At 32.8% G+C, this 15,235-nt stretch overlaps 3 protein-coding genes across 3 annotated transcripts; 2 read left to right on the forward strand and 1 right to left on the reverse strand.

The window, feature by feature from the left end:
• Positions 1-7,367: 7,367 nt before the first annotated feature.
• Positions 7,368-8,858, forward strand: LOTGIDRAFT_162785 (hypothetical protein; the record flags this gene model as incomplete). The annotated part of the gene is made up of 2 exons (XM_009058813.1): positions 7,368-8,138; positions 8,187-8,858. 2 exons carry the CDS (start codon positions 7,368-7,370, stop codon positions 8,856-8,858), a joined length of 1,443 nt encoding a protein of 480 aa, XP_009057061.1.
• Positions 8,859-10,294: 1,436 nt separating this feature from the next.
• LOTGIDRAFT_162786 (hypothetical protein) lies at positions 10,295-12,462 on the forward strand (the record flags this gene model as incomplete). Its single annotated transcript, XM_009058814.1, has 2 exons — positions 10,295-11,457; positions 11,529-12,462. 2 exons carry the CDS (start codon positions 10,295-10,297, stop codon positions 12,460-12,462), a joined length of 2,097 nt encoding a protein of 698 aa, XP_009057062.1.
• A 1,737-nt stretch (positions 12,463-14,199) lies between these two features.
• Positions 14,200-14,931, reverse strand: LOTGIDRAFT_162787 (hypothetical protein; the record flags this gene model as incomplete). Its single annotated transcript, XM_009058815.1, has 1 exon — positions 14,200-14,931. One exon carries the CDS (start codon positions 14,929-14,931, stop codon positions 14,200-14,202), a length of 732 nt encoding a protein of 243 aa, XP_009057063.1.
• Between the last annotated feature and the right edge of the window lie 304 nt (positions 14,932-15,235).

Genomic DNA, 15,235 nt, shown 5'->3' on the forward strand with positions numbered 1-15,235 from the left:
ATAAATACTAAGAGAAGTTAATTATACCACCCGGTATCCATACAACGTGTTTTTCTAGACTTATTTATAGATCAAACTTTGTACACGAAAATAGGTGACGCATTCTGCCGCCGTTATCGAGTTGGTTGCTCATGAAATATGGGTCAAAGTGAAGGATTCATAAAGAAAATCAAAATAAACCAATTTTAATTATTTTGTAGAATATCTGAGGAAACATCTAAGAAATAAAAAAAAAATGTCGTTTTTTTAACTTTGACGAAATTCGATGTTGAATCCTTATATCCACGAAAATAGGTGACACCACTGTAATATAATTATATATAATTGTATATTTAAAAGTGTTAAAGATGTGAAGTTACATGTGTGTGAGAGTGTGTGCATGTGTAATATTATTAAATGTAAATTCTATTTACAAATTATTGTTTGTAAATAATATAGTAATAAAAAAAATTGTTTTTATTATAAATGTATACTCACTCACTGGGAAACGTGGAAAAAACATCTAGTATTGCAATCATATCTCTCGATTACACAAGCAGCCAAGATAGTTCAGTGATTTTGTCAGGGAATCTGATTGGCTGTATTTGTTAGCGAACACTCCAATCAAATTGCTTCATTTACAACTTGTGTGATACAAGACCTACTGATGTCAAGGTATTAGACACATTGTGAAGTAATAACTGCATGTGAGCAAAACCTCATATCTTTTAAGTGGTATGGATAGCTGAAATTAAGCTTTTACAAACTGTGCATTCTACAGTGTTTAAGCTAGAAATCAAACGCTTTTTAATGACAAGGACAGTAACTCATTACAAATTTTTTATTTTCAATAGGGATCATCCTTGGGCGATAATAAACAATTTCACTATATAAGTTTCGTAAAAATCCATCTAGAGTTGTGCCCTATTTTCCAGTCAACCTTTGTCCTGATATACGACCATAACCGCCATAGGGTAACAGTTTATTGCTTATATTTACGTTTCAAGACATTCTAATCTACAAAAAGACTTTAGTATGAATTTAAGTAGGGCCCATTTCTTTACGTTTCAACGTTTGGGACATGATTGTTTACATTGGAGACCGTCTATTTGATACAATGACGTCAATAAATAACGACGTCATTGGTTAAAAGTAATAAGCCTAATGTTTTTGTGATGAGGCAATGGCGTTTATTTAAGGAATGAATGTGGATCTTGTTATCGTTATGGGGAAATAAACCCTGGTTTATCATGTGACAAGACAAATGACCCGGCGAAGCGGGTCATGTACGTCTTGTCACATGATAAACCTAGGTAAAAAAACTTGGGTCAATCCTTGTTTTCGTTTTCGATGTATTCATACGCCTTATTGTCACGTGACAAACTACAGTTATTGGAAAATAAATGCCGGTTTGGCTAACTGGTTTATTGAAGGGAGTGATAGTAGAAATGTAAATATTGTGATATAAACGCCACACGAATTTGTATTAGTCCAATGGACAAAACAATAGCTAATGTAAATATTTATATACACTTTGTACACTAATAACTTATCTACACAATAAGTGTTGAACAACCATCAGTACCAAGTGCCAAATGAGATTCGTCGATTAGTTTCGATGGGTTGTATTTTTACACACAAATATTTTGGCTCGATTTTACGACGATCTTATAAATCACTCGGCTTCGGCTTATAAAACACCTTAAAATATTATATAGTAAAGGTACAATCAATTAGACATAAACATAGATATAAAGTAACTCTAACAGATCACAGAGAGACATTTCTCTTCTCAACATATACATTTTAAAAATCATTTAAAGCAAAAAAAAAAAAAAAGCTAAATTTTAGCACAATTCATAAAAAACTCTGACTTTTCATCATCATTTAAAATATAAAAAATTATCACAGATTTCAGAAGCTTTGGCAAATAGTTCTAAACGTAACGAATAAAATTTCAATTATAGGAATGGAAAATGAAAATAAATGGAAAACCGGCAGTGGCAGAAAATGCGTTCCGGTATTTCCTCTGGGGCGCGGGTATATCAGCGCAGTCCCTTTTCTAAGTGAGAGTGATCCAGCTCCTAGACGATAATGTCCGCATGTGTGACAAATATTAACAATTTTCACATAAGGGTCCGTGTCAATATAAGTATAATCTTTGTCAGAGGATTGAAGAGGACATGTTGTCAGGTTTAGAAAGAAACATTTATTTTATAAATTTGGTCATATTTGATTAAAAAAAATTATATGATCTCCTAACTTTTAGATACTTTTTGCAGAAGAAGAATATTTTGTTGTATTACTAGAGGATGCAGTTTTTTTGCATGTATATATTGATTAGATTTGATAGCAACCCGATGATTGATCATAGAAACTACCGTTGTTTATAAAATCTTATGGTCCTATGGGTATTAGTTTTATAATCCTATGGGTATTAGTTTTATAGTCCTATGGGTATTGGTTTTATAGTCCTATGGGTATTAGATTTATAGTCCTATTGGTCTTAGTTTTATAGTCCTATGGGTATTAATTTTATAGTCCTATGGGTATTAGTTTTATAGTGCTATGGATATTAGTTTTATAGGCCTATGGGTATTAGTTTTATAGTCCTATGGGTATTAGTGTTATAGTCCTATGGGTATTAGTTTTATAGTCCTATTGGTCTTAGTTTTATAGTCCTATTGGTCTTAGTTTTATAGTCCTATGGGTATTAGTTTTATAGTCCTATGGGTATTAGTTTTATAGTCCTATGGGTATTAGTTTTATAATCCTATTGGTCTTAGTTTTATAGTCCTATGGGTATTAGTTTTATAGTCCTATTGGTATTAGTTTTATAGTCCTATTGGTCTTAGTTTTATAGTCCTATTGGTCTTAGTTTTATAGTCCTATGGGTATTAGTTTTATAGTCCTATGGGTATTAGTTTTATAGTCCTATGGGTATTAGTTTTATAATCCTATTGGTCTTAGTTTTATAGTCCTATGGGTATTAGTTTTATAGTCCTATGGGTATTAGTTTTATAGTCCTATGGGTATTAGTTTTATAGTCCTATTGGTCTTAGTTTTATAGTCCTATGGGTATTAGTTTTATAGTGCTATGGGTATTAGTTTTATAGTCCTATGGGTGTTAGTGTTATAGTTCTATTGGTCTTAGTTTTATAGTCCTATGGGTATTAGTTTTATAGTCCTATTGGTCTTAGTTTTATAGTCCTATGGGTATTAGTTTTATAGTCCTATGGGTATTAGTTTTATAGTCCTATGGGTATTAGTGTTATAGTCCTATGGGTATTAGTTTTATAGTCCTATGTGTATTAGTTTTATAGTCCTATGGGTATTAGTTTTATAGTCCTATGGGTATTAGTTTTATAATGCTATGGGTATTAGTTTTATAGTCCTATGGGTATTAGTTTTATAGTCCTATGGGTATTACTTTATAATGCTATGGGTATTAGTTTTATAGTCCTATGGGTATTAGTTTTATAATCCTATGAGTATTAGCTTTATAATCCTATGGGTATTAGTTTTATAGTCCTATGGGTATTAGTTTTATAATCCTATGAGTATTAGCTTTATAGTCCTATGGGTATTAGTTTTATAATCCTATGGGTATTAGTTTTATAGTCGTATGGGTATTAGTTTTATAGTCCTATGGGTATTATTTTTATAATGTTATGGGTATTAGTTTTATAGTCCTACGGGTATTAGTTTTATAGTCCTATGGGTATTAGTTTTATAGTCCTATGGGTATTAGTTTTATAATCGTATGGGTCTTACTTTTATAGTCCTATGGGTATTAGTTTTATAATCCTATGGGTATTAGTTTTATAGTCCTATGGGTATTAGTTTTATAGTCCTATGGGTATTAATTTATAATCCTATGGGTATTAGTTTTATAATCCTATGGGTCTTAGTTTTATAATCCTATGGGTATTAGTTTTATAATCCTATGGGTCTTAGTTTTATAATCCTATGGGTATTAGTTTTATAGTCCTATAGGTATTAGTTTTATAATCCTATGGGTATTAGCTTTATAGTCCTATGGGTATTAGTTTTATAGTCCTATGGGTATTAGTTTTATAGTCCTATGGGTATTAGTTTTATAATCCTATGGGTATTAGTTTTATAGTCCTATGGGTATTAGTTTTATAGTCCTATGGGTATTAGTTTTATAATCCTATGGGTATTAGTTTTATAATCCTATGGGTATTAGCTTTATAATCCTATGGGTATTAGTTTTATAGTCCTATGGGTATTAGTTTTATAGTCCTAAGGGTATTAGTTTTATAGTCCTATGGGTATTAGTTTTATAGTCCTATGGGTATTAGTTTTATAGTCGTATGGGTATTAGTTTTATAATCCTATGGGTATTAGTTTTATAGCCCTATAGGTATTAGTTTTATAATCCTATGGGTCTTAGCTTTATAATCCTATGGGTATTAGTTTTATAGCCCTATGGGTATTAGTTTTATAGTCCTATGGGTATTAGTTTTATAGTCCTATGGGTATTAGTTTTATAGTCCTATGGGTATTAGTTTTATAATCCTATGGGTATTAGTTTTATAGTCCTATGGGTATTAGTTTTATAATCCTATGGGTATTAGTTTTATAGCCCTATGGGTATTAGTTTTATAGTCCTATGGGTATTAGTTTCATAGTCCTATGGGTATTAGTTTTATAGTCCTATGGTTATCAGTTTTATAGTCCTATGGGTATTAGTTTTATAGTCCTATGGGTATTAGTTTTATAGTCCTATGGGTATTAGTTTTATAGTCCTATGGGTCTTAGTTTTATAGTCCTATGGGTCTTAGTTTTATAATCCTATGGATCTTAGTTTTTAAAGTCCTATGGGTATTCGTTTTATAATCCTATGGGTATTAGTTTTATAATCCTATGGGTCTTAGTTTTATAATCGTATGGGTATTAGTTTTATAGCCCTATGGGTATTAGTTTTATAATCCTATGGGCTTTAGTTTTATAGCCCTATGTGTTAGTTTTATAATCCTATGGGTCTTAGTTTTATAATCCTATGGGCTTTAGTTTTATAGCCCTATGGGTATTAGTTTTATAATCCTATGGGTCTTAGTTTTATAGTCCTATGGGTATTAGTTTTATAATCGTATTGGTCTTAGTTTTATAGTCCTATGGGTATTAGTTAGTAGTATATGTCTTTTCGGATATGACGCATTTCACTTCTGCGCATGCGCAGCTTTTTTCAATGCGTCATATCCGAAAAGACACAACTGTTAAAATGTATTATAACACACTCCCCAAACTGTTAAAAATGTATTATAACAGACTCCTCCAAACTGTATTATAACAGACTCCATATAAATTACCCAAACCACAGACAAGAATCACTATAATAATACAGTAAAAAATAACCGCATTAAAAATGTCTTTAATTTTAAAACACGAACAAAAAAAATTCGAAGGAGACGGTTTCTTCTCTGCGCTGACATCTCTCATCCCCAAAGTGGCCAATTTTGTCTCAAACAACAAATTTCCTCCTTGTATTAAATCTTTCGTATTAGAAATATATGGTGTTTATTGAACAAATATGTCTTTAATAAATGTCCATCCTCCTAAAACGTATTTCGGTGCGGGAGACATTCAAAAGTCATTGGGTTCTCTTCCTTGATTCCCATGGGCAAAATATCTCGGAGAAAAACATCTCCCAGGGCACAATTATACAGGTCCAGGCACTAGGTTAGATCTGCGTTTAGACGAAAATGATAATCCCAAACCAGGGGAAGAACCCGTTAATAGAGTTGACGCAGCAGCGCTCAAACACGACATACTGTACAGAAATAAAGACGTAACATTCAGACACCAAGCAGACAAACAAATGATAGACGAACTCGAAAATATTCCCAATCCCACTTTCAAAGAGAAATTACAAAGGGCTCTTATCATAAAACTCTTGAAGGCAAAATTGAAATTGGGTATGGGCATAGCAGACGAGATTCACAAAGAATTTCGAAAAAACAAACATTACCTCAAAGTCAAAGTTTTTGATAAAGATGAAATTTGGTCAGCTGATTTAATCAACATGCCAGTCGAGAGAGGGTACAAGTATTGTTTGACGGTGATCGACTTATACACGAGATACGCTTGGGTCTTTCCCTTGAAAAACAAATCGGGTCTGACTGTCAAACAAGCATTCGAAACCATAATGAAATAATCCGACAGACGACCCCTAAAGTTGTGGGTTGATAAAGGAAGCGAATTCTACAACAGAAATGTGAAATCTCTGGGGTTTGAAATTTACAGCACGCATAACGAAGGTAAAGCCGTAGTGATAGAAAGATTCAACAGGACTCTTAAAAGCAAATAATTCAAGAAATTCACGGAATTGAAATCTCAAAAATGGCTTAAAATATTACCAGTTGTTGTCGACGAATACAATAACAAAATACATTCGTCTATAGGTGTGACGCCATCCCTATCCTCTAATAACCCGAATATCATAAAGTCCGTCAACACTCGAAACAACTTTGAAAACGAGATTAGCAATTTGAATATTAAACCCAAATTCAAAGTTGGAGATCGAGTTCGTATTTTTGAATATAAATCATTGTTTCAGAAAGGTTACGTCGGCTATTGGACTAACGAGATATTCATCGTTGATAAAGTAAACAACACATCACCTCCCACGTATGAATTGAATCAAAACAAAGAACATCATAGGAAGGTTTTATCAAAATGAACTTCAAAAAACTGACTTTTAAAAATGAATCTCGAAAATGAAGATTTAGATGAAAGGTTAAGAAATTTAGATGTCGACAAGCATTTACGCTCTCTTAAATTAAGATTTTTTAAATTTGAATGTAAATTTATCTTCAAAATATTATTGAATGTGTTTTATCAGAATGTTATACAAGTTTTTTCAAACACAAACTACGTATATATTTCGTCAATTGGGTCTTCAGCAATACTTTCCGCCTACTTCGAAAAACACCTAAAAAAATCAACTTAAAAAATGAATGCATTTCTCGATAAATACGGAAAAGACACGACCACAAATTTTCAACTTGTGAAATGGGCCAAGGAATTGAACGTCTCGCCGTTTTATTATTGCATGCGAGATGAAATTGATGAACTGAAATACAAGAAAGGTAAATCACAAACATTCATACGTCGGATCAAAAAGGAGTTCATCACTCTGCTCTACACAAAGATTCTTCGAATAACTTTTATTTCTTTGATTCTTTCGGTCTAGAACCGACAGAAGAGATAATGAAATTGACTAGCAAACCAATCAAATGTTCTACGTTTCAAATTCAAATGCCAGGACAAAAGCTGTGTGGACAACTGTCGCTTTGGGTTTTATATCGGTTGAGTTTGGGAGAAAAGTTTGAAGAAATTATAATAAATTTAACTCAATAAAAATGGCAAACAAGTTTGGTTTAGGGTCTTTACCTCTAGAATCTAAAAATCCCATGAGTTCTACGGCGTTTATAAACAAAGTGAAACCTTTTTTCGTGGATCAAATTGGAGACACCTTGCAAAGGGATATCGATATGAACAATTTCAAAATAACTAATTTAAAGTTTCCAGGAAACGATAACGATGCCGTGAACAAGAAATATTTACTGGATCAAATAAACGCAATTCAAATAGATAAGGACCATGTTGAAAATAGAATAACTGACGTGAAAAGATTCATCAGACGAAATATTAAAAATCTTGTGGACGAACCCAAACTACAACAAGAGTTAACGATTTTGAAACGTCTTATTCAAGTGGATAAAACAAGTCAGTTGCAAAATTTAATATCTAAATTAGACGATAAGATTACGAAGGTAAAAATAGACGTCCAACGTTTAATAGACAACCCAAATGTAAACGAGGATAGATTGAAACGAAAACTAATCGCTTTAGTAAGAAAACTTGGCGAATTGCTAGCAGAACTAGACAAGACCGCCGACAAAACCGAGTTACAAAATTCGATATCCAATTTGAATAAAAAGATCGCGAAGCAAAAATCAGATGTTCAAGATATAATTAACACACTTCCCATTGACAAAGATACGTTGAAACATCAATTGACTGCTTTGGATACTAAAATCACGGACGAATTAGAAAAAGAAGTGGGTGTGATTAAAAACTTTCTTCAACATAAATTTCGAGATGATATGAAAAATTATATTAAAGAACAGGTCAATCTTTTGGTATCTAGAATTCATGACGATTTTTTGAGATAAGAGAGAAAGTTGACCAAATTGGAAGCTATTGTCACGGACAAATCGTATTATTTCAATCTTCCATTCGAAAGTGACACTGTATTCGATAGAAAAGGCCAAATTTATAAATCAAACAAATACGGATTCAAAGTAGAAATAAAAGTGGGTTCTCTCGAATACGGAGAACCTAAAAACGTATTCGATATCGGCGAAACGCAAGCGTTTACTTTTCGAGGTAATTGTCTGATTCAAATAGAGTTTCCCATGAAGGTTAAAGTCAATAAAGTAGTCTTCAAACAAACCGGTAAGGCCGTCAAACATATTTCATTATTCAATGATGGTAATTTGGAAGAGAATATACGTTTGATTGATAAAAGGGATCAGGAAATTGAAACGAAAAATGGTAAATATGTAGACACCTTTAAAATGGAAGTAGAAAATGATAAGTATGTCATTGAAATCAAAGATTTGGATATGATATTGGAGACGGAAAATCCACCATTAACCAACATTGTCAAAATTCCACCATCACTTATAATACCCGGACCAATAGAATCGAGCAGTCACGAGTTTTTACGAACAACAGACTTTGAATACGTAAAACTGTATTTTGTTTACGATGGAAAATACACCTCGATCGATGTTCATAAAAGAGTTTATAGTACATTTATCGTTTGCCGAAGGTTCCATCCTTGAAGGTGGTGGTTTTATTTCTAGAGCCAAGATAAACATCGAAAAAGAAAAAATAAAATATTTCTATCATCTTAAAGAGGACCATACGAAAAAAGAAATGTCGTTAGTACGCGTAAATGTTTTTACTTTTAATACCCACAAATATAATAATGTTAGGAATGGAATAGGGAATCTAAATGATATTCCGTGGTTCCATTTATCGGAAATTCACTTAATTTAACGACTTAAAAATGGAACTCGAAAGCAGACAACAATACATGATAGACAAACAAGAAGAGTTGAAAATAAAGTTGAGACAGTGTAATACATGCAGGAAAACATGGAGTAGAATCGATTCTTTTTTCAAAACAGCGAGCACAGTTCTAACGGTAGGAATAACGGTGGCAACGGCCGTGACTGGTGGATTAATGCTTCCAGTCATCGTCCCAACCGTATTGGCTGCATTAACAGCCGTTCAAACGACCTCTTGCGGCCTCATCACTTTAGGTTTCACGAGCAAAAAGAAAGCTCATTATAAAAAGAAAGCGGATATCTTGAATATGTATCTTAATCAATTGTACATCTTTTTCGAAAGATCGAGAGGAGACAAGAACATAACAGTTGAAGAATTACAAGAATTCAATGAAATTTTGGACAAATTCAGAAATATCAGCGGTCAAAATAAAGAAATAATCAAAAATATATACTTTAAAAAATATGAATAAAATCGAACTTGATGAAACATTGATAGAAAACGCCCTATTTTCCGATGTTATCAAGGCTATCTCTGATAAATTTAAAACATTCAAAGGATAAATTAAAATAGATGGAGAGATAGTCGAGGAAGGGAATCACAGACAATACATGTCACTCCTCGGTTTCAATGCCAAAACCTCTCACAATATCTTTTCAAATATGGACAAAAAATCCGATGCTTCCGATTGGTATTTTACAGGAAAAATAATTTTAATGAAAGACAATTTCCAAGAAATCAAAAGGTCGAGAGTTGGTAGAGGAGGAACTGATCTACTTAAAAAGATAAATGAATACGAAAGCAAAAATTGTTTCATACCTACAGATGGTCACTGTTTTATCAAATGCGTCAATCGTGTTTTGAACAAAGATTTAACGTGTAAATTTCAAGAATACATCAACGGTTTTTCAAAAGCAAATAGAAAAGGAGTGATGACTTGTGCTAGAATGAAGGAATTCAACAAGAAATTCAACACTTCGTTTCAAATTTATAATCCCAAAACAAACATTTTCACCCCAGAGACGTGCATGATGAATTAGATTGGGTTTTTTACTTACACAACTCGCATTTCTGTCTGATTAGAAGAAGCCAAAAAAGTTTGGGAATTCAAGAAATAGAAGACAATTACGAACAGGTGTGGAAAACGTGTAGAGACGATAACGCAGTAACACAAGTTTCACCCCTCAAACTAAACGTGCTTTCGAGTATGAGTGATGATGCGTTATTCGCTTGGGATTGCGAAACGTATTCAGAAAAAGACACGCGAAGAGCAATTCCTTATGCCTGCACTTTAATTAATTTAGAAAAACTAAGGAAAATGTTAAACAGAATAAATAATCTCTTTCCAGATTTAAAGCCGTCAGATCCCATTCCAGAAGAATTTTACAACAAACTCATGACTAATATAGTAGAAATATTTGTAGGCACAGATTGCATCGATCAAATGTTGAAATATTTAGGTCAATATGATAGAAAGAGATTAATATTAATTTCTCATAACGGCAGTGGTTTCGACAACTGGATAGTGCTTAAAAATGCAAAAAAACTAACGCATTGCCCTTTAAAAACACCCAGAGGAATTCTATCTTTTCCTTTATCTAATCCATACACGGATGAAGATTTACAGAAAAAATGGAAAAGACAGAAAGAAATAAAGGGTAATTATTTACAACATATCAATTTCACGTGTTCCTATCAACACGAATCCTCTAGTTTGGCTGCATGGGGAAATTCTTCCAATCTTCCCGCGAATTTGAGAAAGATTGCCGACGTAGATATCACTAAATACACGCGAGACAACTGGGAGGAATTGAGACACGAATGGGAACCTTGCGCCAAGAGAGACACTCTCTGTTTGGGAGCTTGTTTGATAAAATACAACCAAGTCACGAAAGAAGTTGTAAACCAGAATATGTCCAATAATCTAACGGCTCCATCTTTATCTTTAAAGGGTTGGTATTATTTATATCATTACGATAAAGAAATGGTGGAAGAAGAATGGTATAAAACTACTAGAATGGTTGCGAAACATACCGAAAAAGAAAATATAGAAAAAGTTTATTCGCACACTAATCCTTTTATAAGAAATTTTATCAGACGATCTATTAAAGGAGGAAGAGTTTCGGCAAATAGAAAATCATTTGAAACGAACAAAATGGATGAAATTTGTAACGTATTAAAGGAATATATTTCACAAACAGAAAGTAATAACATAATTGATTTATTCAAAGAATACAGCGCTAGCACAAAAGACAAAACGGAAGTTCATTCGAGACTTAAAAAAATAGAATGTACTAAACTAATGGCATTTGATGCTAACGGTTTATACGCTTCCGCCATGTCGGATTTAGACAGTGAATATCCGAGAGCGTAAAGTGGAAGAGCGTTTCTACCAGAAGAAGAAAAGAATTTGTAAAACTCTTCAATAAACAAAAATTCAGACCTAGAACAGCTATTTTAACAGTGTGGTTTGACTATCCCAAAAACATGTTCTTCCAAAAGATACCAGCTAAAGATAAAATCACTTTCACGAATAAAGAAGGTAAAAAGGAAACTGGTAACAAAATCAGGTTCAGAAATGGTTTCTGTCACGACGTTTTAACATCGGTCGATATTCAAGAAATAGTGAAAGCCGGTGGACGAATTATTAGAATATTAGATGGTATAGTTTACGAAGAAAATTTTAAAACTCCACCCTTTAGAGATTATATTTTAATTTTGAGAGATTTAAGAAATAAATATAAACGAGAAGGTAATATCGTGGGTAGTAACTGCATGAAATTATTAGGTAATTCCTTGTATGGTAAATCAATTCAGAAAGATATATTCACAACTAGACATTTATGGAATGAAGCAACTTTACAGGCCAACTTTGATTCACGCGTTAAAACCTATGAGAAAATTAATGATACTCAATATATTGTTGAAACGGAAATTGAAGAAAAAGAGATTACTACCGAAGATACTAAATCTACACGACTAACACCTAGTCATTTGGGATCATTCGTTTTATCTCACAGTAAAAAAATAATGAACAATTTCATTCACGTCATAAATGGATTTTTTAAACCCGAAATGTACTATACCGACACCGATAGTTTGTACATTTCATCCAACAATTGGAAAAAACTAAACAGAGCTGGTTTGGTCTCCGAAAAAGACTATTGCAAAGGTAAAAACGATTACGGTGACGGTGGAATTATATTTGGTTTATATTTAGCACCAAAAGTCAAATACAACATCATTCTAACTTCTGATGGTGTTTTAAAAGAAAAGAAAACGTTTAAAGGTTATTCTAATGATAAGATAAGTGTAGAAGATTACGTTCAGTTAGCAAGCGGACATGATGTGTCAAACGAATTTAATAAACCATAGGAAAAAAGTTTCACCAATGGAGTAGTTATTCCAAATGATAAACAAACTAAAGTTTTTAGAAGTTATTTGAATAATGTTAAAAGAAAACCACCAAACAGTGAAGGAATTATGTATCCTTACAACGACAAAGATGAGTATAGTTTTGACGAAAACTATGAATTTGATGATTTCGATTATCTTTCTAATCAAGAAGAGAATGAAGATTGTTTTAAATGAAGTTGAATGACAATTTCTTCGTTGCCAAAGTCTATGAACCTGTTTTTACCGTCTTTGATTTCCAGATTTATATCTTTGATCATGAAAGAATTGACTGGTAATAGGTCGTTTGAAACGGTTTCTGTATAATTCTGTATCCGATCGGCACCGTAAAAGTCGGTATGCTGTATATGATTTGGCGTTTGTGCTTGTTGAAAAATCCACCGTTGATCAAATTACAGTGAATGTTGATCACGTCGATGTCGTTCTCGATGTTGGCCTTGTGCGGCGCCAATGTCGATTGCGCGTATATTCGTTTATCGAACCCTAGTAACGCATTCAACAAATTTTCTACGTTGAAATCGACTTAACTGTTATTTCTCAAGATCCGTTTTATTTTGTTCAGATTCAAATTACCTTCGAATTCGATATTGTTTTTGCCGTTCACGCTTCCTGCGTATTCGGATAGGTAATCGTTGATGGCTACGTATTCGTAGCTCCCCGGTAGTAAGCTTATGGTTTCGAACGTAACTCCGTTATCCGTCGATATTTTTAGTTGATTGTTTTTTTCGTTGATGTTTCTAATGGAATTGTAAACGGAGAAATACTTTAATCCCAGTTCATACTGTTTATTGCGATCGAGTTCATACTCGTAGTCTAGAGACAATTTGATGTCTGGTTTATTCGAGGTGATAACGAACAATTGTTCTTTATTGGACATTTTTAATGACGTTTATATAGTCTTTTTTAGTGATGATTTCTTTCTCCAAAAGTCGTTTTAATATGGCATTGACTTCGTTGTATTGTCTGTCCGATCGATGACCTTCTTTCATGGCCGCTAATATTATTTCTAATCTATTAAGCAATTCTTTATTGTTGTCGGATAAAAACGTTATACCTTGCCCAGATGCCACCATATCATCGAATTCGTCTATTTCTTCTATGATTGGATAATCATCTACATCCTCTTGCTCAATTACTCTTTTATATAGTTTAACTTCTTTCGATCTTCTTGTTTCGGGTCCTGACTTTCTGATCGCATGTAGAAATTTTGAGTATGCTACTAAATCCTTGTAATCGGCAATTTCAACATCCTCGCCATTCATTAAATCTATTAATCCTCTCGTTAATGTAAATATAAAGTCTTTTGTGTCGATTTTGAATTGTGGTGAATTTCCACTAAATCTTATTCTAAAACCATTAAACAATAACCCCACTTCATCAATGATTGGTGAAATGCTCTTTGGTAAATCTGGGTCAGGGTTTGAAAAAAGACGTTTTATATCAACTAATGTCCTAATTATAATACCATTATATTCAATCGGTTTGGGTTCTATATGAGGCGTGGGTTCTAAAGCTAATTTCTTTTTAATATCCTCTTGAGATTTTAATATGGGAAATAGAGTTTGTAGATTTTCTGTTAATCCGAGTTGTTGTAATCTGTTATTTTCAACTTGGGTCTTTATTTTATTCTTAGCTTTGATATATTCTCTATTTCATTTTAAAAAATTATTCCAATCCGTCATTTTTAAAAAAATAAAATTAACATATATCGATCATAACTCTTTCTCCCGCAGGTTTTCTAGTATTTACAAATACATATCCATGATCATCTGGGTTTCTCCATTGAGCTTTACAAACCTTTTTAAATGTATCTCTATCCATTCCGTGATTTATAGACTGAATTATTTGAGATAAATCTTTATCGTTTAATTCAAATAATAAAAAACAATTTGCATTTTTTCTAATGAACATAGAATCCATTCCGTAAAAAAATTGGGATTGGTATATGCAGTGACAGTTGTGATGTCTTCCTTTGGTGAAGAATTCTTGTTGAACAGTTTGATTTCTTTGCGCTACGCAGTCGTCAAACAATATTAAGTTCTTTCGATTGCTATCAATATTAGACAAGTCTAGATCATTAACATTTTTCGTAAGAAAAACTTTTATATCCGTTGGATTGAAAGATGGATTCTTTGATTTAATGAAGTTTTCTATGATATCTTTTATTTCCACTTCTTCTTCGTTTTCCTCGTAATATTGAAATATGTCTTGAACGTCTTTCTTTGGTAAATATTCTAAAGCTTTGAGGAATTGATAATACGATTGCTCTGGTGTTGTTGTGTAGATATACAGAGAATCGAAATCTAAAAGGTTTGGTGTTGTCAACATGTTAAAAGTGAGATGAGTTTTCCCAGAACCAGAACTACCGCATATACACATGAGCATTGGGTTATTAGGAAATATTTCCGAATGATTAAATTTCTTGCCCATTTTTATTTATTACATTTTCGTACCAAAAATCACCCCGTTGCCTTTATACTTTGAAAGGAAGATTCCCTCGCCCGAACGTATGTTTTTAAAAAATATGGCGTCGCCCTTGTGTTTGACCTTCATTTTTCCAGTGTCGATTTTATCTATTAATTTGCTTAATCCCTCTTTAACGGTTTTCTTGGTTTCTTCGCCAAATCTTTGTCCGAATTCTTTAACCGTCCCTAATATATCTCCTACTCCCGAACCTCCTCGTGCTTCTCTTTCCATTGCCAAATTGTGTCTACGTGCTTCGGCGTTTGCAGCG

Source organism: Lottia gigantea (assembly GCF_000327385.1).
Source record: "Lottia gigantea unplaced genomic scaffold LOTGIsca_36, whole genome shotgun sequence".
Classification (NCBI taxonomy): Eukaryota; Metazoa; Mollusca; class Gastropoda; family Lottiidae; genus Lottia; species Lottia gigantea.